Source organism: Tasmannia lanceolata, unplaced genomic scaffold, assembly GCF_043159265.1.
Source record: "Tasmannia lanceolata isolate RefF3 unplaced genomic scaffold, GAP_Taslan_0.1 ptg000162l, whole genome shotgun sequence".
NCBI lineage: Eukaryota > Viridiplantae > Streptophyta > Magnoliopsida > Canellales > Winteraceae > Tasmannia > Tasmannia lanceolata.
Window position 1 is genome coordinate 252,328 of NW_027518838.1, and position 21,788 is coordinate 274,115.

Genomic DNA, 21,788 nt, shown 5'->3' on the forward strand with positions numbered 1-21,788 from the left:
AAATCTCTTGTTCTTGTCATCATCAGAAAGGGGGAGATTGTAAGCCCAATGGTTCCCACCTTGGCATTCCCATCTTATTTTAATGATTCCAATACACAAGTGAGTTAAGATCACTAATGTGTTTCAATGTTTAAGTTGTAAATCATAATTGTGCTAAGACAAGATTGCTTGGATTGAGGCCAAGAAGCTCTCATTGGACCGCTTATGAAGGCCAAACACATCGGAGATCCAAGACGAATGAAGACTTGAGGAATCAATTGAAGATCGAAGTCATATTAGAATGTATAAGATCCAATCCTAGTATTAGATTTTAAGAGGCATAAATTAAGTAAATAAACACACACCCTAAATGTTTAAGTGATTGTCCTTGTGGTGTTCCAACACTTTGGAATCCTCATAACAATCCCAACTTGGTATAAAGTTGGAAACCCAAAAATATGAATTGAAAATCTGCTTGACATAGGCTTCTCGGAACTCCGAGAGAATTCTCGGAGCTCCGAGCTCGGAACTCCGAGAGATTCCTCGGAGCTCCGAGAAATGGTCCAGTAGCATTTTTCCAACTTCTGTTTCAATTCCCAGAACTCTGAGATAATTTCTCGGAACTCCGAGAATTTATCGGAACTCTGAGAAAATCTCTCGGAACTCCGAGAACACTATAACGGGAAGAAATTTGTGACCGTTGGGAAATTGGCCAGAATTACGACTATGCCCCTCAAATGGTCATATTTGGTTTTTCTATATATATGGGTATTCCCACCTTCCCAATAATCAATCCTAACACTCTAAAACTCTATTTGAATATCCCAAGAGTGAATCAAACTTATTTATGCCTCTCATCCTCTAGAATTAGGATTTTGATCATTAGGCTCAAATTTGTACATCTTCTCCAAATCTTATAAACCCTTGTGAGGGATTGTTTTAGTTCTTTCTTTCTTTCTTTATCAAGATTGTATTCGGGCGAGTGTTCGGAGAAGCGGAGCCCACTCTCTGTGGTGAGGATTGCCACCAAGGTTAAAGGCGATTGGAATTGTAATCGGCATTGATCTTCGCCGAAGTTAAGAAGATCAAATAGTGAAGCTATCAACGGGTTTGGTTGGTGGAGTGGAGTAGGCCTCGCGTTTTGAGGACCGAACCACTTTAAATCTCGGGTGCACTCTCTCTTATCTCTTGCTCTTTATTTGCATTGCACTTAGAATTTAACTCGTGTGTTTAATTTTCATTCTTGATCTCTTAATCTTCAAATTTGGATTAGAAGTTTTCAAAATGTTAAAACTTGTTAGCAACTTAAATTTTACCTCCTCATAAGTTGTCGTACTCGGGACCACCCTTGGATTTTCACTCAACCATCCAACGATTCTCTCTTTACTCAATTAACTTTTTAATATTTACTTCCGAATAATAACTTTCTAATACCGAATAAAGCTCCCTGATCTTTCGGATTGCATTCTCTTGATATAAAGGTCATCTTCAATATATCTTCAAATCTCTCTCTCTCTAAATCACATCAAGCAATGTCTCCATATTGTATTCTCTCTCCATTGGTGGGCACAACATTGTTGACCCCACCCATATTTTACAAAATGAAGTATTGTACGGCCTGCCACACCATTTGATGGGCCACGACGTAAATAGGCTACTCCCCAAAATCTCATTTCCATCTTATGTTCCTAGCCCTTCCATCTGATGATTCTAGCCCTCCAAACTAAAGAGAAACTGCATATTATGGAAACATCTATAGATTGGAGGGTTCTAATCATCCCATTGAAATAATTTTTGGGGCACAACCTATTTACATTGTAAGCAATCAAATGGAAGGTTTGGATCATTTTCACTCCCAAAACGATTCTATTTCTAAAGAAGTGTTAAGTAGAGTACTTAGGCAAAAAAATTAGCTCTCTCTTACTAGTTATTCTCCTAAACACACCTCCCCATGTAGCGTCCATCCTACTTGGCGTTTAGTTTCCCTGAACACACCTCCCCAAATAGAGTTCATCCTAAACACACCTCCCCTTCAGAGGCAAAAAATCAGCTAGCCTTCCCCTTTACTAACCCTTCTCGATATCTTCTTCTCCTAAACGATTTTCTAAGATCTTTGAAAATCGTCCGGGATATTCCCACATCCTTAAATGGGAACTTATCATTGAATGTCATGGATATTTTGGTCCTTTTACAAGGTTATTTTTGGCAGTCCACGTATTGTCTATCCACGTAAAGGTAATTCAAACGTCATGACTCCAGCTGTTACCAAATTGTCAATCTAAAAGATTCTTTTTCTAAATAAAGCAAAGTATTAGGATTTTTTTTGCAAAAGCCTCATTATTATATCTCCACCCAATAAGAAGAAATCGTGAAAATGAAAAAAACAGGGTGGAGTTATCACTACCCTTAGGATTATTATAAAAGGACACCTCCTCTTGTTGTTCCACGATAGGGCTGAGAGAGAAGAGAGGCAAGATAGCAGAGATGAGTAAGAAAAAGAGACGGAGTCATCTTAAGAAGGTGAGGGTTTATTCTTTCCTTTCTAGAATTTTTCATCGATTTGGTAGCTATTCAACTAAGTCTGGCCATTTTCCATTTGGGTTTTATTCTCTCAAATTGTGTGTGTGTTTTTTTTTTTTTCCGAGTGTATTCAGTTTTTTAATCTGTGTTTCTCAAGTCTGTCTTCTGATTCTTTTGTTTTACTTTTTATTGGAACTTTCTTTTTCACGTGAATGACTTTTCCATTTCCGAAAGTGCGGAAAGTGCGGAAACATATTGGCACTGTTTAGATTGAAGAAAATTTTTGGAAATCTTTGGAAAAGAATTTTTTTCATAAATTCCTTATTTTTCATTTGGCTGATTATTTTCCCCCTTGATCAGCCATGTCTTGTTCTGTTGTTTTTCCAAATAATTTTCTTAGGAATTTTTTTCACCAGAAATATTTCCTACAATCCAAATTCCAAACGTGGCCTTTGTTAATCATCATTTGCATATTTAAGCATGGGGCAACAATACTTCTATTGGGTTAGACAACAAATAACTTACCTCATGAGATTTTGGGAAGAAGTGAAGTTAGAAAAACAGATCACAACAAAGACGACATCGCGGCTGCCTGTTACAAGAGACATCGCGGCTGGCTGACTTTTCGGCAGATTTTGGCTTGTTCATATAAATCTTCTGAGGTGGCCGCTGTCTCATGTAACAGTGCGGCACTAAATGCCGTTCTTTGAAAGTCCCTAGCAAATCTGTTTTTACCCACTTAAAAAGGTAATTCCAACCAGCCTTGTTCCATTTTTATCTGAAAGGACCTTCAATTTATGATGGTATCAAACCTACTAAATTAAGTATAATCATATTATTTCCCTTTAAATTATGAAAAGGAAACCCATCACTAATAGTTTCACATCACATCACGGTGTAGATTCAGACTTTAGCTTAAATTGTTTAACATCACACACCACACGGTTACCTTAATTCAGAATTAATTACATTCAGATATGCTTGAATGGCCACTTTTCATTATAAGCAAGCTTGCATGACTGTAAATCCTATCTCCACCCCTTTTGTTTCTCCATAACTAGTTAATTGAAGCTCTAACAAACGAGCTTGAGTAAAACTGAAATGTAGAAGTAACCAAAACAAGAAATGAAAAACTGAAATGGTAGAAGTAACCAAAACAAGAAATGAAAATACCGTTGCTTTTCTTGTTTCATTGTGCTTATATGTATGTAAATTGACAGGATTAAGATGTTGAATGGAATGGGTGATATAGGAAAAAGAGGTACGAGTCTAAACTTCTTTGCTCTTTATATGTGGATGGACTATCGATTTCTTTGTTTTTTAATATTATCTGAATTAGGGCTGCAACAGCGTCGGGTTGGGTCTGGTTTTGTAAAACCCTAGCCCAACCCTAGCTGCCATTACCTTAGCCTTGGCCCTGAGCCAGGGCCGAAAATACTCAACCCAATGCCCGCCCTACAGGGTTCAGCCCAACCCTTGCCCGCCCTGATTGGCCCTAATTGGGCCGGGCCGACCATGATTGGACCTAGCCGGGCCGGCTGGCCCTGCTTGGGTCGGACCTAGCCGGGCAATTTTACATGTTTTCGGTCTGTTTTATCGTAAAAGATCAAAATACTTCCACACAATCTATTATTTTAATTGATATGTGATTTTTGGTGATAAATACATAACCAAAACCCAATAGATGGAGAAATGAAAAACAGAAAGGCTCAAGGGTGGGCCGCAGGTAAAGTGTAAACAGGGTCGGGTCGGTCAAGGCGGGCCGGGGTAAAGTTTAAAGGGGGTCGGGTCGGGCAGGGGTATCAACCCTAAACCCGACCCGACCCGACCCTGAGTCAGGGCCAAAAAAATGTACCCAAACCCACCCTGAGGGTCAGATTTTCCAACCCTGACCCTGTTCGCTCAGGGCGGGTCAGGGTTCACAGGGCCAAACTTGCACCCCTAATCTGAATTATAAGAGATATTATATGGTGCTAGAGCGTAGGTGGTTCATCAAAATTTCCGCACTTGGTATTCGATCTAACAGCAGCCTCTTAAAAGTGGGCTAAAAAGTAAAAATTAGGAAGATGGATTTTAACCTAGAGTGAGATCCTACGTAGCAGAATCTGCTAAGCCACACTGGCAGTCTCTCTCCTTATATATTCACAACCTTTTTTGTACTTGGCTCCAATTCCTTAGCTACTTTGTTCTCTCTATGTTCTTTGTAGTTTTCATGGAGGAGATGGGAGGGGAATGTCGTCGGAAGTCTGACCATGTTGGCAAGGAGGCTGAAAAGATGGCGAAGATTCCCGTTGTATTGGATATTAACGTATGGGATTATCCGATTCATGAGATAACGAAGAGAGAAGAAGTGAGGAGGCTAGAGGAAGTGATTAACAGTGGAGATCTTCTTCCAAATTTCATTTTGAAGCCTTCATCAGCTTTAGTTTCCGTTAACAGAAATGATAAGAGCGGTGAGGCATCCGAAGACTCTGCTTCAGCCGTGTCAGCTAAGGTCGATGTTGGTGGGGCCGATATTTCTTTCATGATGGGGCCCACTGCCACCGATACCACCAACCCATTGGCTCTAGAGAACCTTCTGTTGCATGTCGATCTCGACGAGGAACTACGCATGTTATTTCATGTTCGGAAAAGAGGTACGAGTCTAAACTTCTTTGCTCTTTATATGTGGATGGAGTATCGATTTCTTCATTTTTTAATATTATCTGAATTATAAGAGATATTATATGGTGTTGTAGCATAGGCGGTACATCAAAAGTTCTGCACTTGGTATTCGATCCAACAGCGGCCTCTTAAGAAAGTGGGCTGCCTTAGGATCAAATATCCTGGGTGATACCGCCTGCATGTTACTTCATGCTAGGTCACCATATAAAAACTCAATTAATAAAACTTTTAAACAAATGTACAATAATGCTAATGCTAAGAATATTAGGACCTCTTTGGATTCACTGTGCATTAGTCTCTATTTATTGATAAGATTATTTGAATTTAATCTTTCTAGTAAATAATAACATTAATTAGGAGTTCATTAGGTCCTAGTACATTTCTTTAAAAGTTTTATTACCAGCTCTTTGGATTCACTTGAGTTTTTATATGGTGCCCTAGCATGACTGCATGAAGTAACATGCAGGCGGATACCATCCTTGATATTTGATCCTAAGGCAGCCCACTTTTTTAAGAGGCCGCTGTTGGGTCGAATACCATACCAAGTGCGGAACTTTTGATGTACCACCTACGCTCCAGCACGACACGATTTCTGAAAGAGGATTTGCCTGCAAAATCTACTTTTACTATCATCAATAAAAGGCAATTACCTTAACTCAGCCTATCCAAGGTGGGCATTTTCTCAATGCAAATCTTACCTATTCTGAACCTCACGTTTGGAAGGGTCAATCTTAACCCAACCTGCCTCTAAATCTCCCAACCCTAATCCAACCAATCTGACCTGATTTCTGAAATCGAGGAGGGTTGGTTTTGGATTCGCCTACGGCTTAAACTGAAAAAATATAAACAGATAACTTTAAGATTTTAAGAATCGCAGTAAAAAAAAATTAGGTGGACGTAGTTGGATCGAGTTGTCCAAGACCTTAGGCATAACCCAATCGGGTTGTCTTTTACCCACCCAAGCCAAAATCAGCTGGAACCTGTCAATTTGGGTTGAGCCTAATCCAAGTTGCTCTCCCATAGCGACGCTTGAGCCACGGCTAATTCAAGACGGGAAATCTGAAACTCGACCGAACCACAACAAGCTTCCATCTACTCGCAAACTGTTTTTTAACCTACTCACATGGGCTATACCAACCACCATTAAGCTTTTAAAAATATTCACTTGGTATTAAGTAAGCATCTTTGGAATCCAGTTTCCTAATTTGTAAATAAGCATATTTTAATCTAATCTTATTTGCAGATGGGATTTGCGAAACTACTTTGAGAATTGAATCAAACCTTTCCCACCATTGGGTTGTAGATGGTAACGAACAGGAGTCGTTGTCCAACAAGAGGCGGGCTATTGATCGAAACATCTAACAAAGACCTAGTTTCGGAGTTTTTTGACGGGGACGATTCTCGGTGGGAAAATGGTTCGAGCTGGGGAACCATATTGCGCCTAGTTGATGAACAGTTACCTAGATCCGAGATGCTGAACAGTGTAAATCTTGGCTTCGATAATGTCGGTACAGAGAATTCCACAAATTGCACAATTAGTGAGGGGCATTGTGGAAGTGATTATTCTGCTCCCTCTTAATCTCTGCTGATAATAGAAGATTCCAAGTTGTGTATTGTGGATGGCGGAAGTGAAATTAATTTCTAATTTAGTAAGAATTTGGAATTTGGTAACGGCATTTCCACAACAACAGGCGTGGCCATGAATAATCTGGATAACAGTGGCCACTCTTATGGTGTCTCTCATACAGTTTCAATAATCTGAATAATTTCTACCGGCATCTTAACAGTTTCAATAATCATAATTGTGTGAATTACATTCAGTAAACATACACTTTTGGTTAGTCTGGGTCGTTGATCCATTTCTGTTTATATAAATGACAATAGCCTAAAAGTCACATGCAAGTGATAATCCTAGCCATCCAAGCAACTGCCTAGAAAACGACGATTAACCAACATTCTAGTTTCAAGTCAATCCATATGGACACTTAAATACTACAGAGCGTTCCAGATAAGCAGGTTGAATCAATGCAGAGGGACAGTCCAACTAATGATTGAAGCTGCTCGAGGGCAGAGGCTGAATCAATTGCTCGAGCTTAGATAAGCTTATCTGCGCTTGAGTGCAGAAACAGGGTGGGATCACATTGTTGGGGTGATCCAAACCATTCATTTGGAAGGCCCGATCATAGATAGGATGTACACAAAAAATCAGCTCCACTCGTATCTCCACACATATTGTTTGTCCATAACTAAAAGAGCGAAAATGGGCGGAGTGGTAATATCACGTCCCATAAGAATACAATAAAAGGACACCTCCACTTCTTCTCTTGTTTGAGATTCGGACTAAGAGAGAGTGGGAGAAAACAAGATGCTGAATGAAAAATAAAAAAGGACAGGGATTTATTAGAGATTCAACAAAGTCTGTCCATTTCGTAGTTTAACTGGGATTCAATCACGCCAGGCAAGCGTTTGCAAATCAGGTCATGCCATTAATTTGTGGCCAAAATATATCTGGTGGGGTTCTTGCCTAACCCCAGCTTACCCAGCAAAAAAAAATAAAAAATAGTAGATTTCTTTTCGACTTGTAAAAGACCAAACTGTCCTTAAATGTGAAAAGATTAAAATTACCTTATAGAAAGACCAAAATACCTATGATGCGAATGATCTTATAGCGTGGGTCCCACCAACTCCATTGAAGCCCATGAATATAGTGGGGCCCACTATTTTGCCTGGGTAGGTCCCATGACCACACGAGCCCACACTTAACATTGAATGCCAAGGTCGTCTTTCCACGTATAAGGATATTTTGTTCTTACTGAATGAGTACAAAAATAGAAATGATATTAATCCGGAAGTTACAGAATTGTCAATCTAGAAGATTCTTTTCCAAATATAGCAGAGTAAGACTTCTTTTAGATAAACCTCAAAATTATATCGCCACCCCATAAGAAAAAAGCACGAAAATAAATAAAGGGGTGGAGATATCACTACCCTTATAAAAGGAAGAGAAAAAGATGGAGATTCATGTTGAGAAGGTGAGGATTTTCATTTTCTTCTATTGGGTTTTATTCAGATAGAAGGTGAGGATTTTCATTTTCTCCTATTAGGTTTTATTCAATCAATTCAACTAAGTCTGTCCATTTACCAATTGAGATAGGCTTTTATTCCTTCCTACTGGGTCTGATTCTTTCGTTTTTTCTTATTTTTCATTTGGCTGATTAATACTGAAAAAGGGGAAACATATCAGTTTTGACCATGGAGGCAAAAATAATTTTTTTAGGAGAATTTTATCATCAGAAATGTTTCTTGCAATCCAAATTCCAAACAGAAAGTCCATAGCAAATCCCTTTTTACACACTAAAAAAGATAATTTTGATCCAACCTGGTTCCACTTTTATCTAAAAGGACCTTCAATTTATGATGATAATCAACCTACTAAATTAATCATAATCATATTATTTCCCTCTAAATTTTGAAAATGAAACCCATCACTAATAGTTTCGCATCACTTAGCACTATAGGTTCAGACTTTAGGTTAAATGATTTCACACCACACACCACACTGTTACCTTACATCAGAATTAATTACATGCAGATATGCTTGAATGACTGTCCAGTACTTTTCATTGTAAGCGAGCTTACATGAGTGTAAATCCTATCTCCACCCCTTTTGTTTCTCCATAACGGAAAGCATGCATGAAAATGAAGAGGGTGGAAAAATCGAGAAATAATATGGTAAATGTGCATGTAGATTGGCATTGGTGGTACGACGGAAGTACCACACTTGATATTTGATCCTCCAGCAGCACCTTACAAAGTCTGCTGTTGTTGGTTCAAATATCTAGGGTGGTACTTCTGCCAATACCGATCAAAATGCACATTCACAATATAAATCTCGGAAATATCACTTTCCTTTTATAATTATAATATAAAGACAATTGCCAGCCATTTTGTTGATCCTTTCGCTGCTCTCTTAAAATTCTTTCATTCATTCTAACTAGTTAATTGAAGCTCTAACAAACGAGCCTGATTAAAAGAGAAATGGTAGAAGTCTGTGATCTGAACAGAACACAAGTGAACAGATTTTTCTGTGATCTGAACAGAACACAAGTGACAAATAAGAGCCCATTTGAATAAGTTATGAATTTCCTAAGTTTTGAAAAAATTGTCGCGCCGGACTTCCGGGAATACGGACGTCCGAGAATTACGGATATCCGATGATCCATCTGTCGCCAAACTTGGTACTCACGGACGTCCGCTATTTTTTCGGACTTCCGCCCCATGCGCGGACCCAGATTTCTTCTAAACGCGATTTTCCACTAAAAACGGCCATAACTCATTCGTTTGGGGTTCAATTCGCGCGAGGTCGGATCCGATGGATTCGTATCGGTGAGAGGAATCCATTAAATCCTGTTTCACACTCCGAATTCATATGTATAATTTAAGAAAGAAATCACCAAAGATTCAACGTCGAATCTCCAAAGTTCTAATTTCTGAATTCAGATTCATATATATTGATTTTGAGTTCGTTGGAATTGTAATTCAAAATCGGGTCCAAGAAAACTCAAGATCAACCCAAGGATTCTTATTTCTAATTCATATAAATCGAATTTCTTGCTTCTTTTCTCTTTTCAAACCCTTGTTTTAGGGTTTCTAATATTCCAAATCGTTCATGGTTCGTAAGTCTTACCTTGGTTCGCGGCTTCGACCCAAAAATCGCGATCTCCTTGGTAATGTTCTTCTCTCTCTCTGATTTCTCCTTCTAGGGCTGCACAACTGTTTAGGGTTTGTTTTAGCCACAAAGCAATCTATTTATACGCTTTATTAGAAAGCCCTAACATGAGTTAAGTGTTAACAGACAAAAACACCCCTCTTTATCAAGGGGGGACGAAAATTTAAGTGGGGGGGGGGGGGTATTTTGGGTATTTACAATTCATTTCATAATCCTTGCAGAATTTCATGCATACTTAAAATCAGCTTGTGTGAAATAGCAAGCTTTACAACTTAATAGCAAGCCTTACAACATACCAACAAAAGGCAAACCTTACCAAAAGCTTTATGTTATAAAGATGGCCAGAGACAAAAGTTTTTTGTCCCACATCAGTACCTAATATAATCTTTTTGATAAACTACTGAGCTTTATCCCAAGCTTTCATGGTCCTGAACATATCCAAAACACCAAACTTTATTCCACATTACTATATAAAATCATTCCCTCTATACCATCTGCTAAAAAAGGAACTGGCCTTCCAAACTGTCAAAGATGGCAAAATACAAGTTTTGTTCCATCTCAGACCGTACGCCATCTTATAGTAAAATTTCAAGCTTTATAACAAGCTTTCATGGTCCCCAAGATATAAAAGAAGTTTTTGTACAACCTCGGTTACCTAGTAGTTTATAGGTGAAGTGGGATGCTTTACCACGAGTTTCATTGCTGTCATGATTGACAAGGTATCAGATTTTAACACCTTTGAAAAAAGGATTTCAATACCTACTATCTACAATCAACTTGTGTAAAATAGAAAGCTTTACAACAAGCATGCATGTTCCTCAATACAGATAATGGTTCTTATTATACTCACCTCACATACAGAGTATTTATCTCTTCCTTCTCTCTCAATTGGAAACAAAGAAAACACAGAAGACGATGTAGAAAAGAATAGATCATGCATAATTGACAAACATAGCTTAAGCCAGAGTTACTTGTAGACATTCCCCCCACCATAGCCTAAATAAACTTCTGGTGATCAATTAACCTACAGATGTAAGCAAGGTTAACCTTCCTCAATCTGCAACTGTTATTTGTTGAGCCTCAAATAGAATCGAATCTAAAACTAGTGTCCACTAGACTAATTAAAAGAAAAATGACACCCAAAGTCACTGAAAACAAATGAAGTTCTATGATGTATCTCAATTCTACAAAATTTAACTAATTGACATAATATAAATTAAGTCTCCAAAAGACCTAGATTTTTCTTAAATTACGAAGAATCCTACTTGTCTCCCGGTAGGTGTGTTTAATAAACACGAAAGAACGAAATTCGAAGAACAACCAAAATGACCACCACTCTGCATGGAGCAACCGATGTGGAAGCTTATTCCTTATGTTTTAATGTGGAACATTTGGAATGAGAGAAACAAGAGGATTTTTGAATAAAAGGAGGAGATGGTATCAAAACTCTCTTGATATCAAGCTTCTTGAAAAAGCTTGGACAAGAGAGAAGTTTGACATATTTTAAGGTGCAGGGGAAATTCTTACAAATTATTGGCACTTGTTTATAATGGAAAAGGGAAAAAAGAGAGAAAATCATGCCCAAGTAGAAGGCCCCTCTGGTGGGTTGGTTTAACCTAAACTTTGACGGAAGCTCTATCGGCACTCCGGGTAGAGCCGGTATTGGAGGGTTGATTCGAGATGCTAACAGTGTTGTATTGATGTCCTTCTCAGGTCCGATGGTCTTTTGTGATGCTAATGAAGCCGAAGCGAAGGCCCTCTTGTTTGCACTAAGATGGCATGTGAAACACAACTTGGGCCCTCTCATCACTAAAGGTTACTCATTGAATGTGTTAGCTTGGGCCTCTAACAAGTGTAGGGAACCATGGAAACTTGAAAAGCTCACTGTTGAGATTCGGGATTTGATTCGTGATGCTTTGGCATTGCGATTGGGGTGGGAAAGATATAGAGCATGGGGACAACTATTTATAATCTCCTTAATTTGGTGGGTTCACTTTTTTCCACCCATGTACAAGAATGCTAATATAAATAGAAATGATATTACCACACCCTTGATTTAGAACTTATCATTGAATGCCATGGGTATTTCGGTCCTATTACAACGTAATTTTTGTCTATAGTCGTATAAGATATTTTGGTATTTTCAATGAGTAAAAACATATACATGGGTATTATGGTCACAAATGAGAAAAGCATGAAATACAGGCAAAGATTGTGAACAACTAATTTGGGCGTGGGATTATACCAATACAAGAATCGGTTTGGGCGTTGAAATTCTTCTCTCACAAGCCACTGGTTTCACCTTATTTTTTCACGCGTGTGAGTTTTGCTCCTCGCCAGCAACAAGAACCAACAGAATAGTTTTTGCCGTGCTTTATTCCATTATTATATGAAGTGGGTTTCTTCCACCATAAAGAAGTCTGCCTCTTTCTCTTACGTATCTACAAAGATCCAAAAAGAAGACATATGTTACTGTTTTTGAAATCTCTTGAAATCTTTTGATTCACATCATATTTGCTTGGAGGGCAGCAAGGGCAAGGCAAGGGCAAGAGCAAGGACAACTCTATCGAGAGTTGATCGGATCATTGAATTGATTTGGGCGTGGGATTCTTATTCGTCAAAAACGACTATTTCAGCCACCGGTTGATAGCCCTGCTAGAAACGGTGGTGAAATCAAGTCGGTGGAATACTTGGTGGATGTCCCTCTCTCTCATCCATTAGTGCCAAAGAAGGAGATTTTGAAAAGAAAAGCAAAAACCCCCTTTGTTACTTACAGATATTTTGGCTGCAACCACGACTTGGTTGGTGGTTCTTGAGCGAGATACAATTTGGGCATGATTTAAGCAACCCTCTTTCAGGGTCGGTGCAAGTAACTCCTTTGGGGTTTCTGTAAATTCTCACTGGGTTTTGGGCATGGGTACTGCCTCTCTTAAAATCTCACAAGTGGCCTTTGGTGGTTCGACTCACTTTGGTTGTTGATCATCTTGTGGTTTCAGTTTTGATTGGGTTCTCTTACACGATTTCATTGCCGAACTCTTGTTGGGTCCTCTTGGTGGACGACAATCTTTTTTGGCCGAATCCTTCGGGGTTCCATATTGTTGATTATTGGGAGTAGATTGGGTTCGTTCTCGCAACAGGTTTTTCGTACCGGTTTTGGCAACCGGTTCTCGCACCGGTTCTTGTTCGCCGATTACACGGATTCTCACGGTTTCTTGTCGCCGGTTCTTTGGATTCGATTCTCGGATCTGATTCTCGGATTCTTCTTGGATTGGGTACTGCGTTTCGCCAATCAGGTGCACTCTTTCTAATTTTTACTATTATCTAAAAATTACAATGCAAAAGAGTTCTCTTCCGTTTGAGAGGGTCAAACTTCAATCTTTAGGAGGATCTGAGTTTAACTCTTGGAAGCGGAAGACTCAATTCGGTCTAAAATATATGAATTGTTTTACACCGTTTTGAGTACCTTTGCTGAGACGGATGAAGACGTTGATGAATCTCAATGGCTTAGAGATGAGGATTTCTGCAAAGACTACTTGTTGAATTGTCTTTCAGACCGTCTTGCAGAAACTTATAGTAAATATAACACTGCTAAAGCAATTTTGGACAACTTAGATGCTCAATTCAAGAAAGAGGAGGAATTGTCCAAGACCCATCTAGTGGACAAATTCATGGATTTCAAGTTTATAGAAGACAAGGAAATCACTCCTCAAGTTATTGACCTAGAGAATTTGAGATCTAAGTTGCATAATGAGAAAATAGTTGTCTGTGATTCGTTTCTTGTGGGTGCAATCATATACAAGTTACCATCTGCATGGCACTCTTTCAAAACCGAGATGTATCAGAAAAAGGTGCAAGTGAGACTGGATGATCTCAAACGATTCATTCGAATCGAAGATGAGAATCGAGCCAAAAATAACTTGGAGATGGTTAGACAGCAACAGTCTGCTGCTAACATGGTAACATATCCCAAGAAATTTCCTCGAAAATCCAAGTCACCTAAAAGTGAACATCCCAAGTTGGAGGCCAAAAAGACTATCTTTCAGAAAAAGAAGGGCAAGTGCCACAACTGTGGGAAATGGGGTCACTTTGCTACAGAGTGTAAACAACCTAAGAAGGCTAAATCTAACACACCAAAAAAGGAAGCTCATATGATGGTGGGCAGTGCTGAGCCTAAAAGTTTTGTTGCCATGTTAGGCAATGGTAAGGCCAGTACTTCTTCAGACTGGTGGTCAGATACAGGGGCCACCTGCCATGTTTGCTACTCGAAGAAACTACTTACGGATGCCATTGGCATGAAAGAGACCGTTACAGTGGCTAGTGGAGCTGAGGCAGAGGTGACTCACCCTGGGACTGCGAACGTGATCCTTTCTTCAGGTAAAATACTAACTTTAAAAAATGTTAAAGTAGTTCCTGCTATTCAAAAGAATTTAATTTCTATTAGTCTGTTAGACAATGCTGGCATGTGTTCATCTTTTTTAGGTGATAGAGTAACTTTAACTGTTAACTCTTATTATTTTGGTTGTGCTTTCTTAATCGATGGTATGTATAGATTGAGTTTAGCAAATGAAACCGTTACTCAGGTTAGGTCCACTTTGATTGATCCTAAGTTGTTACACACTAGATTGGGACATGTGAACTATAGGAAAATGGTCACACTTGCTAAAACTCATAATATACCTTTAGATACATCGATTAGATTTGACAGATGTGAAGTATGTGCACAAACCAAGATCACTAGAAAACCTTTTCGTTCGGTTTCTAGGAGCACACAACTTCTTGAGTTAATACATTCTGACCTCTGTGACTTTAAAAGTTTCACTACTCGAGGTGGTCGGAAGTATTTAATCACTTTTGTAGATGATTTTTCTAGATATTGTCATATTTATCTCCTAAAATCGAAAGATGAAGCTTTTGATAAATTTAAAATTTTCAAGAATCGTGTTGAAAATCAATTGAACTTGAAAATTAAGCGATTTAGGAGTGATAGAGGCGGAGAATACACTTTGACAGAGTTCAAGGAATTCTGTGCCTCTCAGGGCATAATACTTGAAACTATTGCTCCTTACTCACCTCAATCTAATCGCATAGCTGAACGTAAGAAGATGACGTTAACTGAAATGTTATACTCTATGTTATTGACAGCTGGCATGCCTACTAGCTATTGGGGAGAAGCAGCTTTAACTGCAAATCACATCCAGAATAGAGTACCACACTCTAAGTTGACCTCTACTCCTTATGAGTTATGGCATAAACATCCTTGTAGATATGACACTCTTAAGACTTGGGGCTGTATTGCTTAATAGGGTAGCTCTTTTTTATTCCGCCAAGATTATTTGGGATACCCTTGCCATTACCTATGAGGGAACATCTCAAGTCAAGGATTCTAAAGTAAACTTGTTAAAGAGCAAATATGAAATGTTTAGATTGAATCTATATGAAAACATATCCGAAATGTTTACCCGATTTTCTAAAATTACAAATGAATTGGCTAATCTTGATAAATCTTATCCTAATGATGAGCTTGTGGGTAAGTTGCTTAGGTCACTTCCTCCACATTGGGATCAAAAGGTTACCGCCGTACAAGAATCAAAGGATCTCTCTAAGCTCACTTTGGAGGAGATTTTAGGATCTCTTATCACTCATGAGATGCTCCTCACTAGCCGACAAGAGGAGAAGAAGCCAAAAGAGAAAGAAAAAGATAGTAGGTCCCTAGCACTCAAAGCCTCCAAGGTGGACTCATCATCCTCAAGTGAAGCGGATTGTGATGAAGAGGAAGCGTTGAGAAAATTCAGAAGCTTATGGAGAAAGAAGCACAAGAAAGATAAAAAGAAAAAGAAAGTGACTTAGAGGTTGGAATAAGATGCTACAATTGTAAGAAGACGAGACACAAAAGATCAGAGTGTTCACTTCCCAAGTCATCATCCTCGAAGTACAAAGGAAATAAGAACGATTGGAAGAAGAACAAAGGTATTGTAGCCGCTTGGGATGCCTCAAGTGCTTCAAGCAAAAGCTCAAGTGAAAGGGAAACAAATAAAGATGATTTATGCTTCATGACACTCACCCATAAAGATGAGGTAAATTCAAACCCTTCTCATAGTTCATCTAGTAGTGATAGTGGAAGCATGTCTTATGATGAATTACGTAATACTTTGCATTCTCAAATTTCAAAAAATAAAGCTCTTAAGAAATTTATTTCCAAATTAGAAAATGAGCTTGATATGTTGAAAAATGAATCATCTTCTTCCAAATCTCAAGGTCAAGTGCAAATTAAAAATCTTAAACTTGAGATTGGAACCCTTAAGGGTTGTTTGGATGAGAAAACTTGCCAAATAGTCAAATTCCAAAATGTGGCAAGCTCTTCCAATTGTTATGAAGATGAGAATAATGAGTTTTTAAAACAAATAACCCATCTTCATAATGAAAATGAAAGCTTAAGATTATGTCTTCATGGATTTTTAAATGGTGATAAAATCATTGACATAATCATGAAGAAGGCTAGTCATAGACCTAAACATGTGTTTTATGATAAGACTAGTTTATCTAACCCTCATGTTAGATGCCATTATTGTGGAATTTATGGTCACTATCAATTCCTATGTGCATCTATGATTAGGGATAGTTGTGGGACCAAGAAAGCTTGGGTTCCCAAAGCCCGCACATGATTCTACTCATATATTTATCTGAGATTAGGGGCTTGCACTTAAATTTGAATATCATTCTATTATGGTTTTTAAAATCCCCTCTTGTGTTGTATTAGTATTCTAAATAGGGGGAGTTATATGTTTGATTTTTTCCTTGAAAAATGAGGTGCTTAAAATTAAAAATTTTATCCCTTTGATTTTTTGACCCATCTTTTTGTTGATGAGAAAGGGGGGGAAAAATCTAGAGTAAGAAAAATATGTTCGCTTTTATTGGAAAATCTCTTGTGCTTGTCATCATAAAAAAGGGAGAGACCGTAAGCCCAATGATTCCCACCTTGGCATTCCCATCTTCTTTTGATGATTCCAAACTTAAGTGATTTTATTTCACTAATGTGTTTGTTTGTCTTAGTTGTAGATCATAAATAGTGTGATATCAAGGTTGCTCGGATCAAGTCCAAGAAGCTCTTATTGGACCGTATTCGGAAGGCCAAAGTCATTGGAGATCCAAGAACCAAGAAGACTTGAAGCAATGCAAAGTGAAGATCATTCTTTGAAGTCTTGTTAGATTGTAAATATCCAATCCTAGTTTAAGTGTTTGTCCTTGTGGTGTTCCAAGACTTTGGAACCCTCATAACAATCCCAACTATGTATAAAATTGGAAGTCCATGAGACTAAAACAAACTTAAAAACGTGCTGAAATAGGCTTCTCGAAACTCAGAGCTTGGAACTCCGAGACAGTCCTCGGAGCTCTGAGAAATGGTCTAGGGACTATATTCCAATCTCTGTTTGAATTACCGGAACTCCGAGTGTAATTCTTGGAACTCCGAGAACACTATGTCGGGAAAAAAATATATCCGTTGGGGTTTTTCGCAGAATTCCGACTATGCCCCTCAAACGGTCATTTTTTGGTACTATATATATATATATATATATATATGAGATAAGTGTTCCTACACGGCCGTGTAGATAAGCTTATCTACTCCTCCCTTAAAAAGTACAGTGGGCCCACTCATTGTGGATGATCCAAAGCATTCATTTGATAGGTCTTATCATAGATAGGGTGTGCCCAAAAAATCAGCACCAAAGGGTCATCCTAGCCCTTCGTTTTGTTGGGCCTTGTAGAAACAGAATGGACGCACTGTGTAAGATGCGTAAGATGCGTCCATTCTGTTTCTACAAGGCCCAACAAAACGAAGGGCTAGGATGACCCTTTGGTGCTGATTTTTTGGGCACACCCTATCTATGATAAGACCTATCAAATGAATGCTTTGGATCATCCACAATGAGTGGGCCCACTGTACTTTTTAAGGGAGGAGTAGATAAGCTTATCTACACGGCCGTGTAGGAACACTTATCTCTCTCTCTATATATATATATATATATATATATGAGATCTAAACTTCACCATATCCAATTCTAACACTTAAGAACCGTATTGGAACTATCTAAGAGTGAATCAAGCTTGTTTTATGCGTCTCATCCTCTAGATTAAGGATTTGGATCATAGGCTCTTATTTGTACATCTTCTTCAAGATTGTAACACTTTGGAAGGGATTTTTTGTGTTCTTTCTTTCTTGACAAATCATTGTATTTGAGCGAGTGTTCGGAGAAGCGAAGCCCATTCTCCGTGGTGAGGATTGCCACAAAGGTTAAAGCAATTGGAAATTGTAATTGGCACCGGTCTTCGTCAAGGTTAAGAAGATCAACATAGTGAAGCCATCAACGCGTTTGGTTGGTGGAGTGGAGTAGGCCTCGTGTTTGACGACCGAACCACTTTAAATCTCGGGTGCACTCTTTCTTGACTCTTGCTCTTTTCATTTGCATTGCGCTTTAGATTTAACTTTCTTGCTTAATTGTTTTCATCTCTTAATATTTAATTGGGTAAAAGTTTTCAAAAGGTTAAAAATTTGATTTTATAAAAACCTAATCTCCCTCCTCTTAAGTTGCCAATAAGCATACTCGGGCCGAACATTGGAATTTCACTTTCTACTCTTCAGTTTCTTTCAACACAATGAAGGCTCCACTAAATCTCGCAACGATCCGCTCTGAACAGGAGATTCTATCTAGAAGACTCTCCCATAATAAGAAAAAGATTATGGATGAAGAATGATGAAGCGTAACGCAAAATAAGGTACACAATCTCCTCTCTTTTATTGTTGTTGTGGTGGAGTTCTTCTGAATGGTGCTAATTTTGCAATAGTTGTCACCATTTTTCATCATGATTTTTGGGTAGAATTTCATTTTTTTATTAATTTTTTATCATGCTCTGGATTATACATGTTGAGGAATGACATCTTCGAAGTCCCTTTTTCTCTAACAACCTGTTGGCATCGCTATTGGGTTTTATGTAACAGAGTAGCCAAAGTTGTTTAGGATTTTTTGCTTTTGAGAGCTGTTTAAACGTAATAACTTTTGAGAGCTGTTTAAACGATAAACGATGAGATGAGTTAGTACAATTATCAAAAATGATAGTTCCGATATCAACAACCTTGAAATATTATGGCTGAACTGGGATTTCAATATCCATCTGCTTTTCTTACGTCCCCCACCTGCTGCAAATTAATCGACCACTTCAAAAGGGTTCTATGCTACAATAGACAAAGCCGAGAAGTAAGTGATATTCCAATACGGAAGAAAACAGTCAAGCACCCACAATAGGAAAAGTAAACATCAATGAATCATGTTGGTTTGTTCAAATTCTCAGTGTCTATGTTTTACAGAATGCCATGAAACTAAAAATGATATTCCCAACCATACAAGCCCATGTATATGGTGGTTCCCACAATTTTACAAGTCATGATTTGATGGGAAGGGACATTTTGATCCACCCATGTATAAGAATCTATATATATTATTAGGAGGAAGGTAGGTTTCACTGTTCATGCCTACGTGGAAAGCCTCCCCTTCCCCCTCAAATCTACATGCCAGCTTATTTTCCTACATGACAACCCATTCATAATTTTTCACCAGAAAATCAAAATATGTAAAGAGCATTTATAAAAATTAATTAGGTGAACTTGAGGCCGAATCGTTTCCAATTCTCTCCAAGCATCCTTCGGAGAAATTGGCGTATAAATCCTACATGGCCCTTTCCATACCTCAATCTCCCCACCCTTAATATGGAAATCTGTTGGACTTCACCGTTTCCATTGACGATTCCTCTCCAATTCCACCGTCTCACTACCATAATTATACATACCGAGCTTGAAAGAACTTACCATTTTCATATAATAAGACAACATGGATGGGTTCCTGTCGTGATGGAGAATGATTGCCAAGACGGGCAGTTAGTAGATCGATTTGCCCTCTCCGATTCTACAATGATCCAAAGGTAAAGGTTGGGAGATTTGCTCTTTCTACTCTTCAGTTTCTTTCAACACAATGAAGGCTCCACTAAATCTCGCAACGATCCCCCTTAAACAGGAGATTCTATCTAGAAAACTCTCCAATAATAAGAAAAAGATTCTGGATGATGAATGATGAAGCATAACACAAAATAAGGTACACAATCTCCTCTCTTTTCTTGTCATTGTGATGGAGTTCTTCTGAATGGTGCTAATTTTGCAATAGTAGTGTAACTTTTTTTCATCCTGATTTTTGGGTAGAATTTCATTTTTTGTTAAGTTTTTATCATGCTCTGGATTATACATGTTGAGGAATGACATCTTCGAAGTCCCTTTTTCTCTAACAACCTGTTGGCATCGCTATTGGGTTTTATGTAACAGAATAGCCAAAGTTGTTTAGGATTTTTTGCTTTCTAGTGCTGCCCTCGATTAGGCAGTGGAAATAGTTGGTTAGTTTCTAGGCCTTTTGGACTATACAGTGAAAATGTCTAATGTAAATTAGTTGTTCTTGAGCACATTTTGCTTGGCTAGTATCCAAGCTTTATATCTGTCCAACTCATCTACTTCAAATTTCTTGATAGACCATTGTACATCTGATGTGATTCTTTATAGACAAATGATTTCTTATCCCCTCAATATGAAGTACCTTTTGTAAGCATATTTCGTCAATGCTAAAAAAATGAGAACTTTATTTTATTTCATTGTTAACTCCCATTTCCATTTTTGAAAGGTTCTTTTTGTTGTATATGATAGGCAATGGAAAATGAAAAAAGGGGTGGAGATATCACTACCCTTAGGATTATTATAAAACGACACCTCCTCCTCTTGTTCCACATTAGGGTTAAGAGAGAAGTGAGGAAATATCATTTTTTAAAATTTTATTTCAATATTGTCAAATATAATTTCGGCTTTTATTTCAACATTTAATTTTAAAAAATTGTCAGTCTTTTTTCCTTAGGGTTTTAGGCACACTGCATTTCCAAATTGCATCCTTTTAGGAAAAATACATTTTAAAACATATTTCTTTAGTCTTTCAGTGCATCGCACAGGGAGTCCCACTAGTTTTCTATATATTTAATGGGTTGGCCGAAACATAACTTAATCATAAGTAGGGCTATCAATGGATCCATTTAGGATCGGATCTATATGTCTCGGTCTCAGGTTTCTTAATAGTACGTCGGATCATTTTCAAACTGCTTTCGTGATCTATTTTGAATCGGGACATCCATCGGAGTGCCCTAAGTCCCACCTAGGTTGTCACTTTGGTTGCACCTAGTTACCTCGTAGAGTAAACAGTGTAAGCAGTCAACAGGGAGGAGATAAGCCCTATGGTTACCTTGTAGATACCTCATAGAATAGTCGTAAGTAGTGGTGAGTGGTGTTTGGTTGTCACCCATGTAGAGCAATGGTGGGGGTTGTCCTGAGAAATCTATCTACCAAAAAAATTACCCGTGTTTTTTGGTTGAATTTTGTTGGGAGTTCCTGGTATACCATGTCTGCAGACAAGCAGGAGACATCCCTAGTAATCTATTAGTTTCACTGTTCACGTGGACAGTCCCCCCATCTGGCGTTTGATCCTACGTGGCATCTTCTTTAGATTTAACGCAAAAAACATAAACACCAAATCTCCTATTATGGCACCTTAAAATCATATTGCTATTATGGATTGTTTCCTACAATATCGGGGTGGCATCCCTTTCTCAACAATCCAACGATTCTCTCTTTACTCAATTAACTTTTTAATATTTACTTCCGAATAATAACTTTCTAATACCGAATAAAGCTCCCTGATTCTCTTTTGGATTGCATTCTCTTGATATAAAGGTCATCTTCAATATATCTTCAAATCTCTCTCTCTAAATCACATCAAGCAATGTTTCCATATTGTATTCTCTCTCCATTGGTGGGCCC

The 21,788-nt window shown here is 38.2% G+C and overlaps 1 protein-coding gene across 2 annotated transcripts; it reads left to right on the plus strand.

Annotated features, from left to right (window-relative positions):
* Nucleotides 1-2,442: 2,442 nt before the first annotated feature.
* Nucleotides 2,443-6,959, plus strand: LOC143866852 (uncharacterized). 2 transcript variants are annotated; one of them, XM_077376028.1, is made up of 4 exons: nucleotides 2,443-2,499; nucleotides 2,916-3,760; nucleotides 4,707-5,135; nucleotides 6,407-6,959. In XM_077376028.1, the coding sequence occupies exons 2-4, from the start codon at nucleotides 3,727-3,729 to the stop codon at nucleotides 6,523-6,525; spliced, it is 582 nt and encodes a 193-aa protein (XP_077232143.1). In that variant the 5' UTR covers nucleotides 2,443-2,499; nucleotides 2,916-3,726; the 3' UTR covers nucleotides 6,526-6,959. The 2 variants fall into 2 exon arrangements, with proteins under 2 accessions (XP_077232143.1, XP_077232144.1); XM_077376029.1 differs by lacking the exon at nucleotides 2,443-2,499 and having other exon boundaries at nucleotides 2,892-3,760.
* The last annotated feature ends 14,829 nt before the right edge of the window (nucleotides 6,960-21,788 follow it).

Bases quoted from the DNA above. Each gene is read 5' to 3' on its own strand.
- LOC143866852 (XM_077376028.1), top strand. From the start codon at position 3,727: ATGTTGAATGGAATGGGTGATATAGGAAAAAGAG. The intron at 3,761-4,706 runs GTACGAGTCTAA...TGTTCTTTGTAG, and splicing joins GGGTGATATAGGAAAAAGAG to TTTTCATGGAGGAGATGGGA. The intron at 5,136-6,406 runs GTACGAGTCTAA...TCTTATTTGCAG, and splicing joins ATTTCATGTTCGGAAAAGAG to ATGGGATTTGCGAAACTACT.